The sequence below is a fragment of the Notothenia rossii genome, assembly GCF_949606895.1.
Source record: "Notothenia rossii genome assembly, chromosome: 2".
Taxonomy (NCBI): Eukaryota; Metazoa; Chordata; class Actinopteri; order Perciformes; family Nototheniidae; genus Notothenia; species Notothenia rossii.
Genome location: NC_136904.1, coordinates 49,327,402 through 49,351,515, shown reverse-complemented (window position 1 = coordinate 49,351,515; position 24,114 = coordinate 49,327,402). Strand labels below are relative to the sequence as shown.

At 40.9% G+C, this 24,114-nt stretch overlaps 3 protein-coding genes across 3 annotated transcripts; 1 reads left to right on the top strand and 2 right to left on the bottom strand.

The window, feature by feature from the left end:
• Positions 1-4,114: 4,114 nt before the first annotated feature.
• Positions 4,115-10,374, bottom strand: LOC307030547 (uncharacterized protein). Its single transcript, XM_079667043.1, has 17 exons — positions 10,145-10,374; positions 9,892-10,015; positions 9,716-9,790; positions 9,152-9,547; positions 8,860-8,964; positions 8,519-8,751; positions 8,261-8,439; positions 7,578-7,671; positions 7,260-7,495; positions 6,928-7,042; positions 6,410-6,527; positions 6,215-6,306; positions 5,674-5,791; positions 5,475-5,576; positions 5,203-5,376; positions 4,561-4,737; positions 4,115-4,333 (listed from the first exon to the last, which is right to left on the bottom strand). The coding sequence occupies exons 1-14, from the start codon at positions 10,211-10,213 to the stop codon at positions 5,479-5,481; spliced, it is 2,052 nt and encodes a 683-aa protein (XP_079523169.1). The 5' UTR covers positions 10,214-10,374; the 3' UTR covers positions 4,115-4,333; positions 4,561-4,737; positions 5,203-5,376; positions 5,475-5,478.
• A 6,343-nt stretch (positions 10,375-16,717) lies between these two features.
• Positions 16,718-20,755, top strand: LOC307028050 (uncharacterized protein). The gene is made up of 2 exons (XM_079662780.1): positions 16,718-18,784; positions 19,399-20,755. Exon 1 carries the CDS (start codon positions 16,829-16,831, stop codon positions 17,981-17,983), a length of 1,155 nt encoding a protein of 384 aa, XP_079518906.1. The 5' UTR covers positions 16,718-16,828; the 3' UTR covers positions 17,984-18,784; positions 19,399-20,755.
• Positions 20,676-23,178, bottom strand: LOC307028049 (general transcription factor II-I repeat domain-containing protein 2-like). Its single transcript, XM_079662779.1, has 2 exons — positions 21,387-23,178; positions 20,676-21,268 (listed from the first exon to the last, which is right to left on the bottom strand). The coding sequence occupies exon 1, from the start codon at positions 23,007-23,009 to the stop codon at positions 21,405-21,407; it is 1,605 nt and encodes a 534-aa protein (XP_079518905.1). The 5' UTR covers positions 23,010-23,178; the 3' UTR covers positions 20,676-21,268; positions 21,387-21,404.
• Positions 23,179-24,114: the final 936 nt, after the last annotated feature.

The window sequence follows — 24,114 nt, the reverse complement described above, 5'->3', positions numbered from 1 at the left end:
CCGGTTGGCCTAATCCAAAACATACGCCCTCTCGCTAAACGGCACTACGACACAGGTTATCAAGTGGATCGCTCAAGCCAGCCGTGTCCTATCTAGTTAGGTGCACGTTCACATAAAAGGGGTAGTATTTGGAGCATTCAACCAATCACAAACATGGAGAAGCGTACTGACAGCGCAGCGCGTCATACTTCCTGAATGAAAAGTCAACTATATAATTAGACAAATATGAAGACTTTAAACATCCATGACTCAAACACTTTATCCAGGATAAAAGCCACATACCTGCACCTGCAAGGTGAATACAGCTGGTACAAGAAAAAGTGTTTGAATGCGTACATTAACAGGTTTATGATATGCCCCGTCTAAGACACGATCTGACTTTAATTACATTTGACTCGAGTGTTTCGTAATGTGTTGCTTAAAATAATACTTCTGCATACAGTATGTGACACTGTAAGTGTTGCACGGCCAGATACGGCTCAGCTGACTCAGATAAGGAAATATATGATACATTATGATGTGATGCCTCGGACTGTATTGTTACTTTGATCCAGTTACTTATGTTGTGGCAGATATTTAATTAAGCTTTCTTAACGCTAATGTTATAATAGTCAGATTGCTCTGAAGATGGGAGGTGATATTCTATTAATGTTCACATTCACACGTGAACACGTTTGGTTCTATGCAAACTCAGTAATATCCATTGTGATACAGTTATAAGGCCTTCACAAGAGACTGTCAGTGGAGATTAAAGGGGATCAGGAGCTCACGTCTTCTCAGAGTCCTTGGTATCTGGCTTGATGATTGTCTCACATTTCTAAACTTCATGTCAATAACCTGCTTAAAAAGCTGAGGGTTAAGCTAGGTTTCTTCTACAGGAACAAGTCCTGTTTCTCTGCTTGAGGCCAGGAAAAGGCTAGTCACTGTGACCTTTCGACCTGTGCTGGATTATGGTGATTTGATTTATATGAATGCACCTGCCAATTGCCTGGTCAAGTTAGATGCTGCGTATCACAGTGCACTGAGATTTGTGACAAACTGTAAAGCATTAACCCATCACTGTACCCTGTATGCAAGGGCTGGTTTGCTTTCACTAACTGTACGGAGGCTCAGTCACTGGTACATTTTTATATACAAAGCCATGTTAGGGAAACTTCCATCTTATATCTGCTCCCTGATCTCATGGAAAATTGTAAGTGGCTACTGCCTGAGATCGAATGCTGTGGTTTTATTAAATGTGCCAACTGCTAGGACTGTCTTAGGGAAGACAGCTTTTAGATGCGCAGCTCCTCTGTCTTGGAATAGTCTGCAAATTAAATGGAAACTGAGCAATCTGGTGCCACTAAATGTTTTTAAAGCTCGGTTGGATGCTACTCAATCGGAAGCTATTGGTACCAGTTTATGTGGATAGTTATGTAAATGATGCTGTATGATGTCCTTTTGTTGTTCTGTTTATGTTTTTATGTTTCATGTGGAACCTACTTGAGCAGGTCTCCCTTGAAAAAGAGATCAATGATCTCAATGGGATACACCTGTATAAATAAAGGTTTGAAATTAAATGAAATGAGAGTCATCATCATCATGTTCTCTCTGCTGCTGCTGCTGGCAGCTGGAAGTGAGTCAACACTTATTATACTGCTGTTTAACAGGATAATCTGTCATAACTTTTTTTTGTATTTGTACAGGTGTGAAGTGTGAACAGTTGACACAGCCAGCCTCTGTGACTGTGCAGCCAGGTCAACGTCTGACCATCACCTGTCAGGTCTCTTATTCTGTTAGTTAATAATAATAATAATAATACAATTCAATAACGCGCTTTAACGACTAGGTGCCCGTCTATCAGCTGTGCACCGTTATGGTGTAAATACTGCCTATCTACCAATTGGATCAAATATAAAAGTCAGCCGAATTACTGTTGATATTGCAAGGAGACATATTGTGTGAAAATAAATCTAAGATGTTGTTAAATGGCTGATATATTTGTGATCCACGTCACGTTTTCACTTTTGGCGGCAGTTCTTCCTGTTTGTATAGAAGTCTTCTCATCAGGGCTCTATAAATAGATAACTACGGCAGATATGTAATATGTAATGCAGCCGAACCGTGTATTACAATGCCGTTATGTGATTAGCTCCAAAGAGAAAAGCAAGCAACTCGGAATAAAGTATTTTTTTCTTTAAAAAAAAAAAGTTTTCGGATTTCACATCGCATAAACACCATTTCCCAACGTGCATTGCGGCTAAACCATGAATCACCGAGCTGAGGATCTTGGTTATGTCTAGAAAGGATCCGTCTTATGTAAAACTCTCGCGAGAGTTCGGCTGAATGTCACGTGGCTGAATGTTTACGTTTGGCAGGCAGCCTTTCAGTTAGGATCGTTAACATCAGTTGGCCACAGCAAATGATGGTGAGAAGCTAAACTATCTATTAATTATGTCAATGACAGGGAGTGTGATTGTTGAAAAGCGGTCTTGCTGGTGTTCAAAGAAGAATGACAACACTGTAGATCACCAACACTATGGTTTATTTTTTATTCACAGGCAAGTTAACGTTGTCGCAGTAAAAGTCCCAAGATAGCTCCTGGTGCAATAAAATGTTCCCTTGCAGTGTTTTACTATTATGTCTGATGTTTCTCTATTAATATTGCTGCTGCATTAATGTGTATGTTGCATCATGTTACTGCTGTAGATGTGTTTCCGAGCCGCTCCGATTACAACGAGAGTTGCAACGAGAACGTGACGTCATATTTACATTAGACGGATCCTTTCTAGCCATAACCGAGGATCTTGCCTACGTCTGTTTCCGGTATTGTTTTTGACGGATGTATTTTGTTATACACACATTCCTTCACATTTAAATAAAAAATGTACATTAAAGTATTTCGTGAGGCTTTCTAAAATGTTTTAAAATATAACTACGGTTCGAGTTGAAGAGTTTATAAATTAACATGAACCGAAGCTGTTGCCTGGTAACGCAATCGTGCAACGTCACGTCCTTTAATTCCACATCCACACACATCGATTTAATAAATGAATGTAGCCTTTGTATCTGCTAAAAGAGGTGCCGACCAGCTGGGGCAACAAGAAAATTGGCGAAATTGAGTGTGACTATTACAAATTAAATCATTATTATATTAATATTGATAATAATAACAACCGACCGTCGGGGTAGCATTTGCTTGGCATTTCCGGGTATATCTCCACTGGTTGGGCCACGTTAACAATACTGTGTAATTGTCACGTTTGAAGGGACGAAATCGTGAAAGCTTCACGTCTCCCATCATGGTAAATCGTCACATGTTCACGTCTTGCCGTGATACCGGGTTGTGCTGACCATGTCCATGCCTTTATGACAACAGTGTACCAATCTTCTGATGGCTACTTCCAGCAGGATAACTCACCGTGTCACAAAGCTCAAATATTCTCCAACTGGTTTCTTGAACATGACAATGAATTTTACTCAAATGTCATAGTCCACAGTCATCAGATCCAAATCCTACAGTGCACCATTGGGATGTGGTGAACCAGAGATTTGCGTCATGGATGTGCAGACGACAAATCTGCAGCAACTGCGTGATGCGATCAGGTCAATATTGAGCAAAATCTCTGAGGAATGCTTCCAGTACCTTGTTTAATCTATGCCATGAAGACTTAGTGCAGTTCTGAAAGCAGATGGGGGTCCAACCCATCCTAGCAAGGTGTACCTAATTAAGTGGCTCGTGAGTGTATTACTTAGCTCAATTTGTATTGTTAGTGTGTGTCTGTAGGAGTAAAGTCTAGACACATTCTTTGGATGTAAGCATTGGCTAATTAAACAGATCATGATTAAATGACATGATGATAATAAGGGTGATCACCAAAACCTTATACCAGGGGTGGGGAACCTCCGGCCCTCGAGGTAACTTGGATCTGAAGGTGACTGATAACTGCTAATGGCATTTAGTTGAATACCAGACATAGTAAATGCAAAGCAGGATCATATAAAAAAAAGGTAATAAACAAGCCATTCAATCGTAATACTCGTTTTAATACGTTGACATGCATACAACACGATAGACTTGTTAAGTCCTGTTCGTTGTCCTGTTTGTTGTCCTCATCACCGTCCTCATCACCGTCTTGTTCGTTGTCCTCATCACCGTCCTCATCACCGTCCTGTTCGTCGTCCTCATTACCGTCTTTAATGTCTTCCTCCATCATGAGAAAAGACGAGTCCGAGCCAATACAGCTGTAGGTGCTGGTGACTCTGCTCAGTTTCTGCTCCAGAAGATATTGATGGTGTAAAAGACAGCAGTGCAGTCCCCTGTATCCCTCTTCTGTTATATCGCTTGGAGAAACTAAAATAAAAAGACAAAATGACAATCTATGTAAGGCAACTTTTAATTAGCATTGATGTTGGTTCCATATAAGCAATTTGAATGTTTAACTCCGAGGCTGTATATTAGCTAAAAAGATTTGTGATTCAGAAAAAATGCAATCATTACAGATGCTATTCAGTGATAGACATTTAACACTGGGAGGGGGGCAGTGGCAAATGTTATAAATCGGTATTTGTGGAACATACTTTGGTTCCTGATGTCGTCTTTTGTCTGATGAAGGAGGTGGTCCAGTTTGTCCAGTGCCTGCCTCAGATTTTGACAATGCTGGGTCATCTCCTTCACAATGATGACTTTCTCCTCTTCCATACGCCTGACCAGCATAACCTGGTCAAAAAGTCGCCTCTTTGTGCGCAGGTTCACCACTATAATGGAAAAAACACAAAATATAACAACCACAATGGTAAGGCTAATAAAACAAATAATATCAGTTTGTATTCAATCTTTTTAACTTAAATTGACCAAAACCTTAAAATCTGGTAAAAAAAAATTCAACCTCGCCGCTTGCTGAATTTTTTCAATTCTGTCTATGTTGGCAGAATTACATTCAGTATGTCTTGAGATTCAACATTAGTATGCAGTTCAGGGTGGTCAGGAAGGGTTTTACTGTTTCCATAGATGTGCCTGTCCCAGTGACACTAGACTATTAAGACTTGATAGGGCAACATCATACAGACCTTTCAATATAATTATTTTAGAATGATTTGTTGTGATCATGATGATTTGTGACACCTATGTTGACAGCTCTGTGTTACATTGGTGACTGTATTCTAGTACTTCAACTGAATTTATGGAATATCTAGGGCAAACAAAAACAAGTTGTTTCTTACCATCTCCTTGCGCCTCTCAGGGCAGAATGACATCCTCAGACAGACCGCATGCTGCTTCTGTGTCAATTTTCTCTGAACAGGCATCAATGGTGTTGTACTGCAGTATCCTCTCTCTGAGTTTCTTCTTGAGCTCTGTCAGTCTTCTCCGTTTGTGTTGCCTTGTTTGGTTGCTGTCTGTAAAGTAAAACAAAATACAAATAAACTAATATTAATAATACAAACAACAACAACAAGAAACAAATATTGTTTCTAGATAACGTAATAATAAATACCATTTTATCGATAGAGGTCGTGTTTCTTTCTTCGGAGGGAATAAATAATTTCATCTATTTCTCTCTGGAGCTCCTCCTGGCTACTCTGGGCTCCATGTTTCTCTTGAAAACAGAAACAACAAGGTGTAATCATAAAACATGAAGCCAAATGTTTGGAAATATGGAACCAAATCTATACCACAGTGATCATATAACATACCAGTGGCTGCCCATTGCTTGACCTCCAACATCCACTGCTCCGTGTCCTCCAGGGAGATGTTCAGCTCTTGCTTGAGACTCTCAAGATTGTCCACTTCAGTTTGTGCTCTCTGTGTAGTCTGTTTAGAATGTTTAAAAGGAAAAAGTGAATATGCGTTCCAGTTGGTTGAGAAGGTTGTTTTTTACTGAATTCCTTTATGCACATTAACTGACCAGACAACAACATGAAATGCTAAACACCTTCTCTTCAAGGTTGGCAAGTATCACCTTAGTGTCCCTTTTTTTTCAAGATCAAGCAGGATTAACATTATTATTATTATTATCCAGAAATTCAGATGAATCAACCTATAGTGCTTTATTAAAAACAAACAGAACAGAGACTCTCTTGGCAGAACAGTGTGCCATGGCAGCGCCATCATAATGAAATGATTTCAGAATACATTCAATTCAACAACATGTAGCTAAGGATGGTGTTAAATTACTACAACAAGAAACTCGGATATTCTTAATATACATTTTGAAATGCAGCATGGACATCTTACTTTGACAAATCTCTTTGAGAGTGTCTTGTGGAGATTCTCCACCTTCCTGTGGTTCCATTGCATAGCCAGCACGGTTATCATATCTGCTCTAGCTGTAAACACAAAAACATGAAAATTCATATGAGCCACTAGAGCAGCTCAATGCAATAAATCCTGTATTAAGTTAATTAAAACTATTTGTTTTCCTCTACCAACCTGATTTGGTCATGTATTTTGTTGTCAGAGCTGCCCTTGAGAGGAAGCTGTTAACCTGTTCCACTTCCTCGCCGACAGTATTTCCAGCACCTTCCTGGCTTCTGCCACCCCACTTCACCTGCTCAGAATCATAAACAATGAGATCTAGCTATTTAGTTCAATATTATAATTTCTTGTACTGTACATCTTTAGTTAACATCAGTGTCAGGAGCAATTTCAGAAAGTTAAAAGGTTCTGAGATGGAATTATGCTTTGAACTACAATTTCACAACTGCAGTTATTTGAAGCTCTGTTCATTCATTATTTCTACAGTGCGGATATATTTACTAAAATAAACATAATGGGTTTTGGAAGCCTATCCTTGTGACAGTCTGTTTTTAACAATTTTGTCAACATTTGTAACTATTACAATTATTCCACAGGCTTGAATAGAATATACTACATGATATTCTTATGTGCACTACAATTTCTAAAACATTTGAATCTAGTGACACAAATGTTTAACTTGCATACTGTACCTCGCATTTGCCTGTGTGGGCTTTGGCGTGCATTACAGAGAGAAAAGGTTTCATCTCTGTAAGTGGTTGGAGCTCAGGCAACTTTGCTGCCATCTTCTCCAAATAAGGCCAGTACCTGTAATGACAAAATCAATTAGCTTTTCCAGTTGCATGATGGCATAATAGTAAAAAGATAAACCAGGTCCTTAAAATTACCGGTACAATCCTTGTAACCAACATCAGCATTTATCCAAATGAATGCTTTTTTTGCTTAACATCTACTGGATGTTCAAGAATTAAATAGATAACACGTTTCCCACAAACACTTCCAATTTTGCAATAGTTATAACTACCTGCAGGCAACATCCATACAAAAGAATGTTGCATTCGCAACTTCAGCCAGCTCCTTCTGCAGGAACATTGGGTAGGCATATATTTCACCACGGTAGTGATTTAGGCCTTGTAGTAAGATGCCATGTCTGCACACAGCTATTTGCAGGCCTTCCTCATCCACCTTGGCCCTGGACTTGTGTGAGGTTTCTCTGCAAGCTGTGAATGTTGCCGGTCCACAAACATCACGACCACTTTTCTGAAATAGACACAATCTGTTACATTTAACCCTGTGCTAAGTAAAATAAATAAAAGGGTTAGTGGGTTGAATAGATTCTTACAATCATCATCTGGCTCCTGATTTTGTCGACAAAGGCAGACACTTTACTGTCCTGGGCAATGAACAGTCCATCAAATAGAGACGGTTCATCTGTCCTGCGAAATTCGAGAAAGAAATTGTAAGCAACATTATCATACATACATAAGTTTGATTGTGTCCTCTATTTAATGTGGCCAATTTGCTTTTGCCATAATATTTTCATAAATGTGGAAAAGGTCTTTGTGAATTTGATCTGTAATTCTGTGTAAAGTCTCTTGTCACCATTATTTAACATTAGTGAAAAGTTTACTGACTTCTTGTAAAAAGGTAAAAAGAAAAGTACATCCTTTATATTGATGGGCATGGAATAGGGCAGAGGAAGGCATAAAAAAAGGTTCCTGGGCAATTTAATACATTTTTCATGAAGCGATTATATCCAAAACTGGTTCTTAGCTCCAACATATCCAACTAACGTCAACCATTTAACATTTTAAAGTTGAGTTAACTTTACAGGCGTCATATACAATAATGTTTATGAATTGGATTTATATAATTATGTGTAATTTCAAACCAACTATTGTTTTCTGATGGTCTACAAACTTTGGAAAAAGAAATTGCAGAGTTGGGGAAAGTTAAACATTTCAGCAAAGACATTCAGCTTAGTCAATAAAACAACAACTAAAATGAGAATATGATTTCACTGACCCTCTGGACTTCTTGAAGCGATAATGCTTTCTATTGCCATCTACAGCAATAGCCAGCATGTCAGGTGTGCATGCTGGGCATTTAAAGGGCTCCACCAGGCATAGATCTTCTTGTCTGTAATTACAGAAGGCAAACTCCCGAAAGACTCTGTGGAAGGTATCGCTACAGATTCTGCCTGTCTGGAAACAAGAATGGTATTCATTTGGTTAATTAAAAGTTTGGTATTCAAAAATCTTGAAAACCACATTTTATTCTTACCCTTCCTGTGGAAAACGATCGATGTTCAAGCATTTTTATAAATACTTGCTGGGATAATGCTGGGCTGGCCAATTTCATTTGCTCGAATGATGTGAACACATCAAACTTAACAATTATTTTGCAGCTGTCGGTTGCTGGCCAGTATTTGTATCCCAGCAAGTCACCTATGCTCGGGGACCATTTGGCGGAACAAATTGGACAGCACACAGAAGGCAGACGAACGTTGTATGGACCTGAGAAAAAATATAAATGTGCAATTTGACAGCTATCTATGCAATGTAGGACAAAAGTATAATAGTAATCCTGTATTTCTGCTTGATCGTCTTCTGGTGGCAACAAACCATTGATAGTCACCAACACGGTCTGCTTTCCTGGGATGATGGTGAAATCTTGGCTTGGACCACAGAAGCAGATTTGGGATGGCGGAGGAATTGGAAGCAGACACACTTCAGCAAAGACAATTTCAGAGATTCATATGCATGTTAGGACATGTTAGGACATGTAGTCAATACAAATTGAGACATTTTAACAGTTAAAGCAAACTTCCGACATGGTGAAAATGATGCCGCTGTATATGTAGTGCACATTAGGAAACCATGGTAAGGGAATATGTAATACATTATTTGAACCCACCTTGTTCACAGAGTCCATATTGGCCACTTTCATCCACAACCACTAAGGATGTGGGAGGAATAGGTCTGTAAAACCCATCAAACATGGCTTCCCTGTCATGGAAGACATGTTTACCATGGATAATAGGGTCACATGCCGGACAAAGAAAGGGAGTTCCTGGTGGAACACAGTCCAAGCACCGGACCACAGCATCAGCAGTTTTGCATTGGAGACAGGAACGTGTAGTGACAATCTCTGCAGCCAATTTCAAATTAAGGAGCTCTGGCATTGCAGCTCTGAATTTTTGTTCACGTTTCAACTGTCTTTGGGTCCATGTTGATGCAGTGGGTGTTTCTTCTGATGATGCAGGGACAGTGAGAGAACCCAACAGGTTTCTCAGTGTCTGAAGATGTTGATCTAAAATAACAAAATATAAAACAAATCATGGAATTTAGTTTAATTAAAAAAAGATATTCCATACATGGCTTTTCACTTTACAATGTATCATGAACAAAGCTATTACATACTACAAACAATTACCTACATTTCAAGTTGAAGGATAATTTAAGAATTCATTGTGCATACCAAGACTTGGGACCTGTAGAGGAATCTCATGTGTCTCCTCGACCTCTGGGGACTCCTGAGAGCTGGAAGGTTTAACTGCATAAAACAAAGTACGATGATATGGGAAACATTATTGAGGACCGACCAACGACATTAAAACTTAATGAAACACTAGAACTAGATTATATTTTACAGACCAGATCGATTCTTATTCCAATGTTGGGCTATAATGTTCCCATCCAGGTCCCTCTTCCTCCAGGAAACATTTGATCCTTGCGTTCTTTTCTTTGGTATCTTCTGTATCTTCGGTTTCTTTGGTATCTTAATATATAAATATATAAAAGAGATTATATATTTCCCTTAATTGTTGCACACACATCTTTGTAATGTGTGTGTCTTTTATCATTTGAGTAAATGTTATAATACATATTTGGATAATGTTGTACTTGCCTTATTTGCCAACTCATCTGCGAGGGCATTCCCTATCTCTAGCCATTCATTCAGTTGCTTGGATGCCATTTTTAAGTGAGGATAAAAAGGGCAACAACAAACAAAGGATGAACTGACATACAGGGAGGGAGAAAAACAAAACAAAAGACAAGAAAACGAGAGGGGTGAAAGAGAGTAGGAAGAGGAATATGGCTCTGAAAAGAACCGTTGATTTTTTTAGGATAATAGGCTACTTCAAATAATTGAATTGATAGATGACCTGAAAAAAACCAAACAGATGAACTCAGATTAGCTGTGCTACCATTTAATTTAATTGTTGCTTCATAAATAAGCATTTGCCAAAATAAAACTACAGACACCAAAATCAATCAAGTCCCAGGTAAATCAGTAATTACAGGGAAATATATTTATCTTTTTAACTAGATGTGATGCTTTCACAAAACTTAAGTTGAATTAGCGAATGTTTAAAGTAGTAAAACAACTATGACCTGATGATATTCAAGTGTTGAACTTACCCTAACTATCATTAATGCAACATGTTAGGTGACATTTAGAAGAAGAAAAAAAAAAAAAAGTGTGTGCATTATGAAAAGCGCCATGTAAATGTCAACTATTATTATTATTATTATTAAAATGCCATTTCCTTTCGCATTATTTACGGTCATATCATGTCCTGGTCTGGTTAGCTGAATATACATACTTTTGCCATTGTTATGTGTTATGTCACGTGCTACCAAGGGTTTTGTTTTTAGGCAAGATTTTAGCTCCTTTTGTGCGAAGGAGAAAACTCTCCCTCCAACTTGTTGTAGACGAACCTTCTTATATTGCAATACATATCCGTTAGCGCATATAAGCTAAGCGCTAAGCTAAGCGCTAACCTTTGCAGCCATGCTATTGCTAACAACAAGCATTCGCCTATACTGCCTATGCCACGGGCCAGCCCTAAAACGTCAAACTGAAATATCGTGGTTAAACATGAGTAGTAGAAAAACGACAGGATTAATTAAAAGCGTAAACAAATCAAATGAAATACAGAAATCAGATTTACCACTTGTAAAGCTCTGACGCTCTTTAACAATTCTTCTTCTTCTTCATCTTCATCTTCTTGGCTCGTCGCACTTTTATTGATGCGCAAGTGTAATAGATATAAGTCATGGTTGATGACCTTCCGGGTCTGTCCAGCAGAGGGCGCGTGTTGCTTGCCGCGGGTGCATAATACATAAGACTTGAAGCAAGCTAACATCGTCTCTGTTTCCTTTGTCTTATATTTTCCCCATATTAGGGGCATAACATTTGGAGGCGCTGCTGGGAGATTTGATTTGAGGACCATCCCTGAGTTGTTAGTGGAATCCTCTGATCAATCATCCCCTTAAACAACCCAGTCATCGGAGAAAGGAGCTTGGAAAGGCAGTCGAGGTCGTTTTCAGACAACGTTGGTAACCTGCATCCTGAAGTGTGAAAAGTCACCACTAGGGAGCAGCAAAAAAAACTAATTAAGTAAGATAAACCCTCATTTGCTATTTCTGCCCACTTCTCTGATACAATGGAGGCTGAATTGGAGAAGCTGCAGCTGGACATTACAGGTGCATTGTATACACTGACTGTAGAACAACTGATTAAAGTGTGCAATGAACTGGAGATTTCAGGACCGGATAATGTGCATGTGACTGGTAAATCTCGCAGTCAATTAATTTCTCATGTCACAAAGCATAATGAACGTGAAGAAATGGCCGAGCTAGAGGATGAAGGCATGTCCGAACTTCTTAATGTGCAGGATATCATAGACAAAGCCAAAATTACAACAAATGTACATGACAGTGTCAAAAGGGAAGATCTCCAGAAGGAGGTAGAGGCACTAAGGTTGTCATTACAAGAAAAAGAAAATGCAATGCATGACCTAATGAACACAAGCATGAACCACCCTGCCGGGTTCAGCCCCCCAGAAAGAAATCTGGCCCAAGTACTCCCCAGTAGTTCTATGTGGCGCAAAGATCTTAAGATCGCAGGCCAAATAGGCGAGCCAGGACAAAAAGATAGGCTCACATTTTCTAGTCTGGCCAGACAAATTGAAAATGGCTTTAGTAAGGGCTACCCAGAGTCAGAGATCATTGATGCTGTAATCCGTGCCATCACACCAGGCCTGCAGTTACGGAGTTACCTTGAAGCGAAGGAAAACCTTACACTGCCTGCCCTTCGCCGAATTCTCCGGTCTCATTACCAGGAGAAAGGTGTCACAGAGTTATACAAACAACTCACCTCTGAGGTTCAGAGTAGTAAAGAAACGCCTCAAAACTTCCTGATTAGAACTATGGACATGAGACAGAAAATCCTGTTTGCTTCTCAAGAAGCCGAGTCAAACCTAAAATATGACCCAGCACTAGTCCAGAGTCTCTTCATGCATACTGTCCTGACTGGTCTACAGAATGACAATATTAAAAGTGACCTGCAGCCTCTCCTCATGCAGATAAGTACTTCGGATGAGCTGCTGCTGGAGAAAGTGAACATTGCGTACACCAATGAAAAAGAGAGACAGGATAAAAAGAAACTTGCTGCCCCATCACGAGTAACAAATGTGAATACAGTCAAGTCCACTGAAGTTCCGGTGGAAATGAAAAGCACCAGCCAGCAAAACACAGTTACTCTGCCCACTGATCTGCTGTCAGAAATCAAAGGAATGCGCTCTGACATGGTGCTGTTGCAAGCCCTGAGAGCTGAGGTCTCCCAAATCAGAGAAACGATCCAAACGGCCACATCTGCACCCCCACAGCATCCCTCACCAAGCAGAGAACCAGCTAATATTTCCGCCCCTTATCCTGTGTTTTCACCCCAACAACCCTCTCCCTATAGGGCTGAATTCAATGCCAACAGCGTGTACCACCAGCAGCCACCAGCAGCAGTGCAGGAGTACCGACCGGCATTCCACCCGGCACGAGTAAGAGAAACGGCTCAGTTTCAACAAGGGTATGCACCGCAGCGATACTACCCAGCACCACGCCCCCGACCTAGGTGTGTTTCCTGTACTCATGCAGACGAAGAGTACTGTCAGCATTGCTTTAGGTGTGGAAGCAGTGAACATTTCAGAGCAGGTTGTAAGGCACAGAGGGTAGAGGGACCCACTAGGCGGAGCCCTTTAAACTAAGAGGGGTTGCTCCCATGGGACATGCAGCAACCGGCCACACAGATAAGTCCCAATCTTGTGCAAATTGCAATGAAGAGAAAAAGAGTAGGGAACTACAATACTGTTCAACTTGCAAAATTACACTGTATTGTTCTAAAGAATGTCAGGAGAACCATTGGCCTGCACACAAAAGGCATTGTAAGACATACACATGTTCAGGTATTAAGAAAGCGACACAGTCACATGACAAATCCAAGCACAAACAAAATATTGCAAAAGAAAAAACAGCTACTGTGAGAGAGTTAGTAGGGAAAAAGTGCCTCATCAGGTGTTTCCTACACGAACAGAAAACTCAGGCCCTCTGGGATACAGGCTCACAAATTTGTGCTATAGATGAGGTATGGAAAGAAAGCCATCTAACTGATGTACCGCTAAGAGATGTAGCAGAGCTAATTGACCCTATAGACTCTTTACAAATTGAAGCGGCCAATGGTACAGAAATGCCATATGTTGGTTGGCTTGAAGTGTCCTTTAAACTTACTGCAAGTGATACCGAGTTGCTAATACCCATGCTAGTGCTAAAAGGTAACCAACAGCAGTGTCCCATTATTGGCTTTAATGTCATTGAGCACCTTGTGATAGCCAGTCAGCCAGGCCAGAAAAGACATGGGGATAAAGAGAAGCTTGTACAGACAGTAAAAATTGCCTTTCCTCATCTTCGAAAAAACAAAGCAAAAGCCTTTATTAATGCTGTGAGTGTAGGACAGACATGTGACTATAACGTAAGAACAGCAAATGAGAGAGTTAGTGTGCCTAAACGTAACTCCATTCAACTCGAGTGTCGAGTACAGGCTCCATTTTTCAAAGAGGATAAAACTCTGGTTTTTGAGCCAAATGAGAGCCCACAATGGCCTGAAGGATTAGAGTTTTGTGATACTCTTGTGTCCGTGAAGGCAGATACAGTCCCAATAATTATTGTTAGTGTGCAAAACACAACAAATCATGACATTACGATGGCAGCAAGAACTATTATTGGAACTGTACAGTCAGTCAGATCAGTATATCCTGCAAACATATTTAAAACAGACCAAAAACCTGCTGCATCAATCCACCATGTCAACGCCCAGATCTCCAGTGAAAGCCCCCCTGTGCATGAGCAGTGGGATCCTCCTGTGGATTTGACTCACCTTGATGAACACCAGAGACAAATAGTCAGTCAGATGCTAAGAGAAGAATCAGACTCATTTTCCAAGTCTGATGACGACATAGGCTGTGTGGAAAACTTGCAAATGAAGATTTCACGACAAGATGCTGAGCCAGTGTCAAGAGCCTACCGCTCTGTTCCAAAACCCTTATACAAGGAGATGAAAGATTACTTACTGGACTTGATAGCACAAGGGTGGGTTGAAAAGTCCATGTCTTCCTACTCCTCTCCAATCGTCTGCGTAAGAAAAAAGGACGGAACTCTACGTTTATGTATTGACTACAGGGAGCTCAACAGGAAAACCCACTCAGATCGCCATCCCATCCCCAGAGTACAGGACATTATGGATAACCTGGGAGGAAACACACTCTTTTCACTGCTGGACCAGGGTAAGGCATACCACCAGGGTTTCATGGCCAAAGACAGTAGACACCTAACAGCCTTTGTGACCCCCTGGGGCCTTTATGAGTGGGTACGAATCCCGTTTGGACTCATGAATGCCCCTGCAGCATTCCAGCGCTGCATGGAAGAGTGCTTGGAGGGCTTAAGGGATGAAATATGTGTGCCATATCTTGATGATGTTCTTGTGTTTAGCAGGACATTTGAGGATCATATCAATGCTGTCAGAAGGGTGCTGCAACGGCTGAGGGAGCATGGGATAAAACTAAAGCCCAGAAAGTGTGACCTGTTTAAAACACAAGTACGTTACCTTGGAAGAATTGTGTCTGCTGAGGGAAATAGAGTGGACCCTGCCGATACTGCTGCAGTAACGGCCCTGAAAAACAAACACCCAGGAACTATCGGTGAGTTAATAGCAATAATGGGACTATTAAGTTATTACAGGCAGTATATCAAAGATTTTTCACGTATTGCCTGTCCCTTGTATGACCTGCATAAAGCACCTACAGAAACTGAAATGCTGAAAAAAACGAAAACAAAAAGAAACAGTAGAGGAGTTTCATCCAACACACCCATCAAATGGACTGACATGCATCAGTTAATATTGGAACAGTTGATAGACTGTCTCTCGCAGCCTCCTGTTCTAGGTTTCCCAGAGTTTTCACAGCCATTTGTCCTCCATACCGATGCTTCCAACCAGGGATTGGGGGCAGTATTGTACCAAAAGCAAAATGGAAAGCTTCGTGTGATTGCTTATGGTTCACGTACTTTAACAACAGCAGAGAAAAATTACAATCTACACTCAGGCAAATTAGAGTTTCTTGCCCTCAAATGGGCAATCACAGAAAAATTCCGTGATTACCTATACTATGCACCATTCTTCACCGTCTACAGTGACAATAACCCACTTACATATGTACTGTCCACTGCCAAACTGAATGCAACAGGTTGTCGATGGGTAGCAGAACTGGCAGACTTCCATTTCATAATTAAATACCGTCCTGGTACGGAAAACATTGATGCTGACAGTCTGTCCAGAATGCCTTTGGACGTGGAAGTATTCATGGATGAGTGTACAGAGGAAATGTCATATGATGTGATTGGAGCAGCTACACAAGCAGTGGAGAACCAGGATGAATCCAGTGTGTCATGGTCAATGGGTGTCTCATTAAGTTGTGCAGCATTAACTGTAGACGCATCTATCATTCCATTGACAATAGGACAGATCAAACATGACCAAAGAAATGATCTCAATGTTGGAGCAGTGATTCAGTATAAGCTGGCAGAAAAGAAGCCATCAGGCTCAGAACTCAAACAACTCAGTTCACAAATCTTATGTCTGCTAAGAGAGTGGGACAAGTTGGAGATGAATGAGAGTGGAGTGTTGTACAGGAAAACTTCAAACAGAACACAGCTTGTGCTTCCAGAAAAGCACAAAAGTACAGTATTAAAGGAGCTCCATGATGAAATGGGCCATCAAGGTGCAGACAGGACTACATCTTTGGTACGGGACCGGTTTTACTGGCCCTACATGCAACGAGAAATCGAAGATTATGTCATGAGGAGATGTGTGTGCCTCAAGCACAAGAAACCAAGCCGTCAGACAAGAGCGCCACTGACGAACATTGTCACCACTCAACCGTTTGAGCTTGTCTCAATTGATTTCTTGCACCTTGACAAATGTAAGGGTGGCTATGAATATATTCTTGTAATTGTTGACCACTTTACACGTTTTGCCCAGGCCTACGCCACGACTTCCAAATCAGGAAAAACAGTTGCTTTAACGACTATGTGCTGAGATTTCGGCTTTCCGACAAGAATACACCATGATCAGGGTGGTGAATTTGAAAACCAATTGTTCACACAATTGAAAAAGTACTGTGGAGTTGCTGGGTCGAGAACCACTCCCTACCACCCACAAGGAAACGGACAGGTCGAGCGGTTTAACCGAACATTACTCCAGATGTTAAAGACCCTCACAGAGAGACAAAAGACTAACTGGAAAGACTCACTAAATAAACTGATTTACTCCTACAACTGTACTCGTAGTGATGTAACAGGTTTCTCACCCTTCAACCTGTTGTACGGACGCTCTCCACGGTCGCCAGTTGATATGCTGTTCGACTTGACCGTGGAGCAAGGGGACAGTAATCATCATCGTTACATGGAAAAGTGGAGGCAGGGCATGGAGGAGGCATACGAGATCACAAGAGAAAATGCTCACAAAGCTGCTATGAGAAGCAAGACACATTATGGCAGTAAGGTGAGAAGCTCAGTATTACAGCCTGGTGATCGTGTATTAATCAGGAACATGACACCTCGCGGTGGTCCTGGCAAACTGAGAAATCACTGGGAAGATGCTATTCACACAGTTGTGCGTCAAGTGAGTCAAGATATCCCTGTTTATGAACTCAGACCTGAGAGAGGGACAGGGAGATCAAGGGTTTTACATCGTAATCTTCTCCTCCCATGTGACAACCTGCCGCTGGAAACTCAAGTACAGCCACGTGCAAAGAGAAAGAGTCAGGAGAGAAATGAGGAAGCGGAGCAAACAGGGGAGGAGGAAGAGGATGATGAGTATTATCTAGCACCACTTAAGCAGCAATCAAATCCATGCCCACCTGAGACAGTGAATCCTGCGTGCACTAGTACACCTGTGGAGCTTGAATGCATACACTCTGAGGAAAACCTGTCAGCTGAGCCAGAGAAAGAACAAGAAATGGCACACGAAGTTGGGTACTTGCCGGAGGGGGAGGACAGCTACGTTGGGGACAGCTATGTTGAGGATCTACCTGTGGAGAATGACAGCTACGTTGAAAACAGCTGCGTTGAGGATCTACCTGTGGAGAATGACAGCTACGTTGAGGATCTACCTGTGGAGAATGCTGTCCCATCACCTGCTCAAAGTGACCCCAGTAGTAAGGAGCTTCAAGGGCATCGACGACAATGCAGACGACCAAAGGTCTTCACATATGATAGGCTTGGCTCACCAGCCTGCTACAACATAAAAGCACCACCTCTGCATACAAACTTAAAGGTGCCATGGACACACACTGTACCGCCATACCACTTTCAGCAGTACTATGGATATGAGGGTAGTGACATTGCACACCATTGAACTGAGTAAATGCACATACATTACACTCAAAGAACACATAAAAAGGAAAATGGACGGCAGAGGTCACATTCAAAGTGATTGTTGACATGAGATACATTTATGGGCTGTGTTTTCACACAATATATCATTACATGACACTGTTACAGTCAATCATATCTCACTCACCTGTTTTAAAGGAGTGTAGTTCACTTGGACATGCTGCACAGGCAGAACTGTTAACAAGGTAGCAACGGACTATGTTGAAACTATGTGTGACAAAGGAGGTCAAAAACAAATGTATGAAAAGAGTTCCAGACTTTAACATTGCACTTTATAGGTAAATGTACTAAACATGTTTAGCCTGAAATAATGCATATTCGAGACCGTTTCTTCTGGCCACATATGCAGCAAGAAGTAGAGCACTCACACACACAACATACATTCAGGGACTGTAAAAAACAAAAACAAACGGAGAGCTTGTGAACATATGTTTGTCATACAATGATGGACTTTCTACTAAGCCAAGGGCTTAAATGTGTAAATTGAGTGTGTGTACTTTTGCCAGACTGAACAGTGAGCGTGGTATGTGTTTAATAAATGTTATAGATGTTGCTGACATGTAGGCATAATATTGTGGATTAGAATGTCGGGACGACATCTGTTTTGAAGGGGAGTGTGTAATAGATATAAGTCATGGTTGATGACCTTCCGGGTCTGTCCAGCAGAGGGCGCGTTTTGCTTGCCGCGGGTGCATAATACATAAGACTTGAAGCAAGCTAACATCGTCTCTGTTTCCTTTGTCTTATATTTTCCCCATATTAGGTGAGTTCATCCGTGAGAAACGTTATATATGTAGACTGACTGTGTATAATATTTATGTGAATAGTGATAGTTGTTAGAGGTATTTTTGGAGGGTTTCTCTAGGTTCTGTAATTGTTGTAGCTGTGTATGCTAGCTTTGCGAGCGCCGTTAGCTATGCTAGCGCAGCTAGCTATGATAGTGTAGTTTAGCTCCAAGAAGGGGAGTTTGGGTGTTAATTTGGATATGTATGTTTGTACTGTGCATTTAAAAAGTGACATCTTGTGTGTTAAATTGGATGTACGTTTGCAGTACGCGCATTGTTAGTGGTTGTTTTATATCAAGAATCCATGTTCTGTATTATACAGCGTGCTATGTGTACCATGTTGTTGGCGGGCATAATACATAAGACTTGAAGCAAGCTAACATCGTCTCTGTTTCCTTTGTCTTATATTTTCCCCATATTAGGGGCATAACACAAGGTTAAAATTCACGGGATTACGATCGTGACAAAACGTGACAAAAGGTCGTAATAAACTGCTGCTAGAAATGAATATGGGGAAAGCTACGTGGCTATGGGTCGTAATTTCTTGATCAACACTGCTTAAACAATCGACCTATTTGGTCGTTTTTTGTAGGAGGAGAGGCTGAGGAAAACGGGAGTGAGTGAGTTTACACATAAACACACTTATTCACCAACGAGAAATACGTAAAGAAAAATATTTATTAGCCATGAATTAATCAATTGGTGAATTTATAAAGAAAAAAAGAGGAAACTATTAAATAACCCTAAAAACACACTGAGGGTAGAACATATTATTCAATCTTTTCATCATATGAACAAATTATTCTTTAAGAGTTTTTTATTCATGTGTGAATTTGGGGAAGATTTAATTTGTTACATTATAGACCTACAGTTTAAAGGGATGGTTTTAGTAACCACTCTATAAAAGCAGACAAATCTTTATTTGTATGGAAAATGTTAAAGGTAGAGCTAGTACCAAGCCAAAGATAGTATTCCAATCTAGAGTATTGATTTCTCCATTGTAGCATGGTTATTACCTCAGGAGGGAAGATTAAGGTGGAAATAACATTTGTTTTTCTTCCAAGATGTAGAGTTTTAAAAAGACACTGGGCAAAGAGAGATTGCACATTTTAATTAAAAGAAATTTATATAATTGGGAGTAATACATGCAGGGCCTTGGATCACTCATTGTAATGGTGCATATTTGTTAAAACAAATATCGTTCATGGAGAAGGGGTCGCTCAACCCACCCTGCAGATGTTTTAAATCTTACTTGCAGCTTCACAGGGAGCGCACGGGACCAGAGTATGAGTTTTAAAAGACACCATTTAATCAGTGATGACCTGACATTTAGAGATGTTATTTAAAGGAGAAACATATCTGCCATAAGTGTAAATTCCTGAATTAAACTACAAACCATTAATGAAATGACTTCTGTTTTTAAAATCCTTGTTAAAGGAGGAAGTAATTATCACATGCTCGGCACCCAAGGTTCCACACACTGTTAAAGGGGTTAGCATAGCTATTTAAGTAGACCAGAATTGAAAATAAATTAGTATAATGAGTTATTGATATTCCACGAGTTTTCACACCATTTCAGGGACTTTATCACTGCATTAGAACAGACCACCCAAAGGTACTGAGTAGGAACTTTTAAGTGATGAAATTCTACAACTGTTGTAACTGACCAAAATCTTCTCCCAGAAATGACTGTCTAGAATGCCGTACCCCAGAGTAGAACGCACAACGGCCCCTTCTAGAGAACATATTACTTTCATACCTTAAATCAGGGGTCCCCAAACTTTTTCCAGTGAGGGCCACATAACTTTTCCCTTCTCTGATGGGGGGCCGGGTCAGTTTGTAACAGAAAAAGTGTGACGATCGCAGTGGTGCCTAAATGTAAGAATTTATTGTTTTCCAAAAAGCCACACATAAGCAAATATGAATAACCCTTTCTGAGATCAAATAACCCCCTCTGTGTTCTTCACAGAAAAATTTAACTCAGGAAATATATAATAACACTATTTATGAAATCAATAAAAATCAAATAACCCTCTCTGGGTTCTTCACAGAAAAAAAGTCAGGAAATATGTAATAACAGTATTATGAAATCAATAATACCCAAATAACCCTCTCTGGGTTCTTCACAGAAAAAGAGTCAGGAAATATGTAATAACAGTATTATGAATACCCAAATAACCCTCTCTGGGTTCTTCACAGAAAAAAAGTCAGGAAATATGTAATAACAGTATTATGAATACCCAAATAACCCTCTCTGGGTTCTTCACAGAAACAATGCTTCTATTTTGCTGTGCACAATCTTGGTAAAAGTTCAGCTTCAGTTGTCACAGCAAAATCTCTTAAATGACTCATATGAGCAGTCTCTCAAAGTTCTTGTGTTCTTTCCTTATAGTCCAGTTGTGTAAGTTCCAGTATTATAGCCTAGTAGACACCAGTGTTTGCTCTCTCTCATCAACTTCCCCCTGAAAAACACAAAGCAAGCAGGCTGAGAAACCAAACTAAGTGATACAGCACCTACACAGCACAATACATTTCAATACAAGTATGGTTGTGGAGATGGATTTTTTATAGTGAGCTTACCTATGTACTGTATGTTCATCAGTGTGAACTGTGGGCCTGCATCTGGCTGGTGAGAAGTTCAATGTCAGGTTCCATTCTAGTCACAGCCAGTCTCAAACACTGATGCAGATGTTCATCTGTCAATCTTGATCTCCTCTGAGTTTTCAGGTGTTTCATGCGTGAAAAGGTTTGCTCGCAGATATACGTGCTGCCAAAAACTGTGGACATCTTCATTGCGTGTTTTTTTATGTTAGGGTACGTGTCTTGAGGGAGGGCGGCATAGAAGTCAATGAGACTGGTGGGCTTGAATGAGTCTTTCAGAACATCACAGCTCTGTAACTCGGCCAGCTCAAACTGATAAGAAGGCTGGGCTTCATCGATGTCTGCAACAAAGGGGTTCTGGAAAAGACGGATTTCTTTTGCATGAACATGTAGTTCACGGAATCGCACACCGAACTCCGCCTTCAGCATTTCTAGTGCTTCCACACACTTTTCAGCTGGGAACGGGACCGCTGGTTTCTCTGCAGAAAGCTTTTGGGTAGCAGGGAGATGGGTGAAGTTGTGCTTTTTCACTTGCTCCAAAAGCAGCGCTTGTTTCACCTCAAATGCTTTTATGTGGGAATACATGTCGCAAATGAGTTTCCCCTGGCCTTGTAGCTGCAAGTTAAGGCCGTTCAGCAGTTCTGTCACGTCTGTAAAAAATGCGAGGTGCCATTTCCATTCTGGGTCGATCAGCTCTGGGACCGTTTTGCCTTTTGAATGAAGAAATGCGTTAATTTCAGGTAGCAGCTCGTAAAAACGCCTCAAAACTCTGCCGCGGCTCAGCCATCGGATCTCTGTGTAGTATAATACATCTCCGTGCACAGACTCCAGGTCAGACAGGAATTGTTGGAACTGCCTGTGTTTAAGTCCATTTGCTCTGATGAAGTTTATGCATGATACCACCACCTTCATGACAGAATCCCACTTCAACACTTTGCAGCACAGTGCTTGCTGGTGAATTAGGCAGTGCACTTGTAGCGGGGCGGTGAGACCCCGCTCTTCCATCTCCCGGTTCATGCGTCCTATCAGACCCCGAGTCGCGCCCACCATACTCGGAGCCCCGTCAGTCGTGATGCTGGCAAGCTTTGCCCAGTCCAGATCCAACTCTTCGATGGTTTGACATACTTTGCCGAAAATATCCTCCCCCGTCGTAGTGCCTTTCAGACTTTGGAGGGCTGCCAGCTCCTCGCACATGTCAAAATGTGCGCTAACTCCACGAATAAAAATAAGAAGCTGCGCTGTGTCTTGCACGTCCGTGCTCTCATCAAGTGCTAATGAAAAAAAGTCAAATTCTTTTGTCTTCTGCTGCAGCTGGGCATATACATTACCCCCAATTTCTTCAACGCGTCTGGTGATTGTACTCGAAGACAGACTCACGGCATTAAAAACATCTTTCTTCTCGGGACACACCTCCTCCACGACAATATTCAGACATTTCTTGACAAACTCTCCCTCAGTGAAAGGTTTACCGCAGCTTGCTATCAGTTGAGCAACACGGAGGCTGGCACGAACAGATGAATGGTTCAGCTGAGTTTGGCGTACAAATGTAGTCTGCTGAGCTAACAGTCCACTTTTTAGCTTTGCTAGTTTGTCTGCTCGCATTTGGCCTCGCAAGCTATCATACTTGTCTTTGTGATGGGATTCATAATGTCGGCGCAGATTGTATTCTTTGAATACCGCCACGGCCTCTTGACAGATGAGACAAACAGCCTTTTCTTTGCATTGAACAAAAAAATAATCGTGTGTCCACTGCAAGTTAAATACCCTGCATTCTGAATCAATTTTTCTCTTACCTAACCTTTTTGCCATTATTCCGTTCTGGGGGGGGGGGTAGGTTCACGTTTTATGATTAGGGCAAAGACAGTGAGGTCGTTAGCAACATTTTTTTAGCGTCATAATTCAATTCAAATGAGCTTTATTGACATGAGGAAACATTTCAGGGATTCAGTCGGGGAGGCTCACTTCACCCAGTTCTATGCGTGCATTGGTCTCGATCGCGTGGCCCGACTGAAAAAATAATAATGCGGGGGGGGGGGGGGAGGGGGGGAGGTAATGCGTCTCTGATATTGGAAATTGTTCAAGGGGCCGGGTCAAATGTGGAGGCGGGCCGTATCCGGCCCGCGGGCCGTAGTTTGGGGACCACTGCCTTAAATGGTATGAAAGGAGGGAGGGTACATTTCTCATGAGGAGACAGTTACAAATGCTAGCAGAACAAGACGACCAACCCCCGTATACAGATGTTGATGACAATGATGAGTTAGTTTAAATGATATGGATGTTCGGAGATGAGATTGATCAATGGATGTCCAGCCGATGTGATTCTTGAAATGATGAAATCATGTGAAGAAGTGAGCAAAATAAAAATGCTAAAATGGAGTGAATCCATTTCAATTTACTTCATACTATTCCAAGATAGTATATTTTTATTATTCCAATAAATTTTACACTATTCTAAGATAGTCCATTTTATTTGACTTTATTATTTTATACTATTCTAATATGGTAGATTTCATGTTGTATAAATCATTGCTATTCTGAAATGGTTTGTTTCTTTTCACTTTCTAAAAATAAGTGCCTTAACACTGAGCGTGGTATGAGAACGGTTTCTGTGAAAGGAGGGAGGAAGAAATGTTCTGATACCAAGCCATTGCTGCTATTTTGAAGAATGATATTGAATGCAAACACTAGAAGTTATACACAAGGGAAA

Excerpts from the sequence above, each read along its gene's own strand:
- LOC307030547 (XM_079667043.1), bottom strand. The coding sequence starts at position 10,213 with ATGGCATCCAAGCAACTGAATGAATGGCTAGAGATAGGGAATGCCCTC. Across the intron at positions 8,965-9,151 it reads ATATGGACTCTGTGAACAAG|TGTGTCTGCTTCCAATTCCT; the intron begins GTGGGTTCAAAT and ends TCTTTGCTGAAG. Across the intron at positions 6,528-6,927 it reads CCCACACAGGCAAATGCGAG|GTGAAGTGGGGTGGCAGAAG; the intron begins GTACAGTATGCA and ends GATTCTGAGCAG.
- LOC307028050 (XM_079662780.1), top strand. The coding sequence starts at position 16,829 with ATGTTAAAGACCCTCACAGAGAGACAAAAGACTAACTGGAAAGACTCA.
- LOC307028049 (XM_079662779.1), bottom strand. The coding sequence starts at position 23,009 with ATGCGAGCAGACAAACTAGCAAAGCTAAAAAGTGGACTGTTAGCTCAG.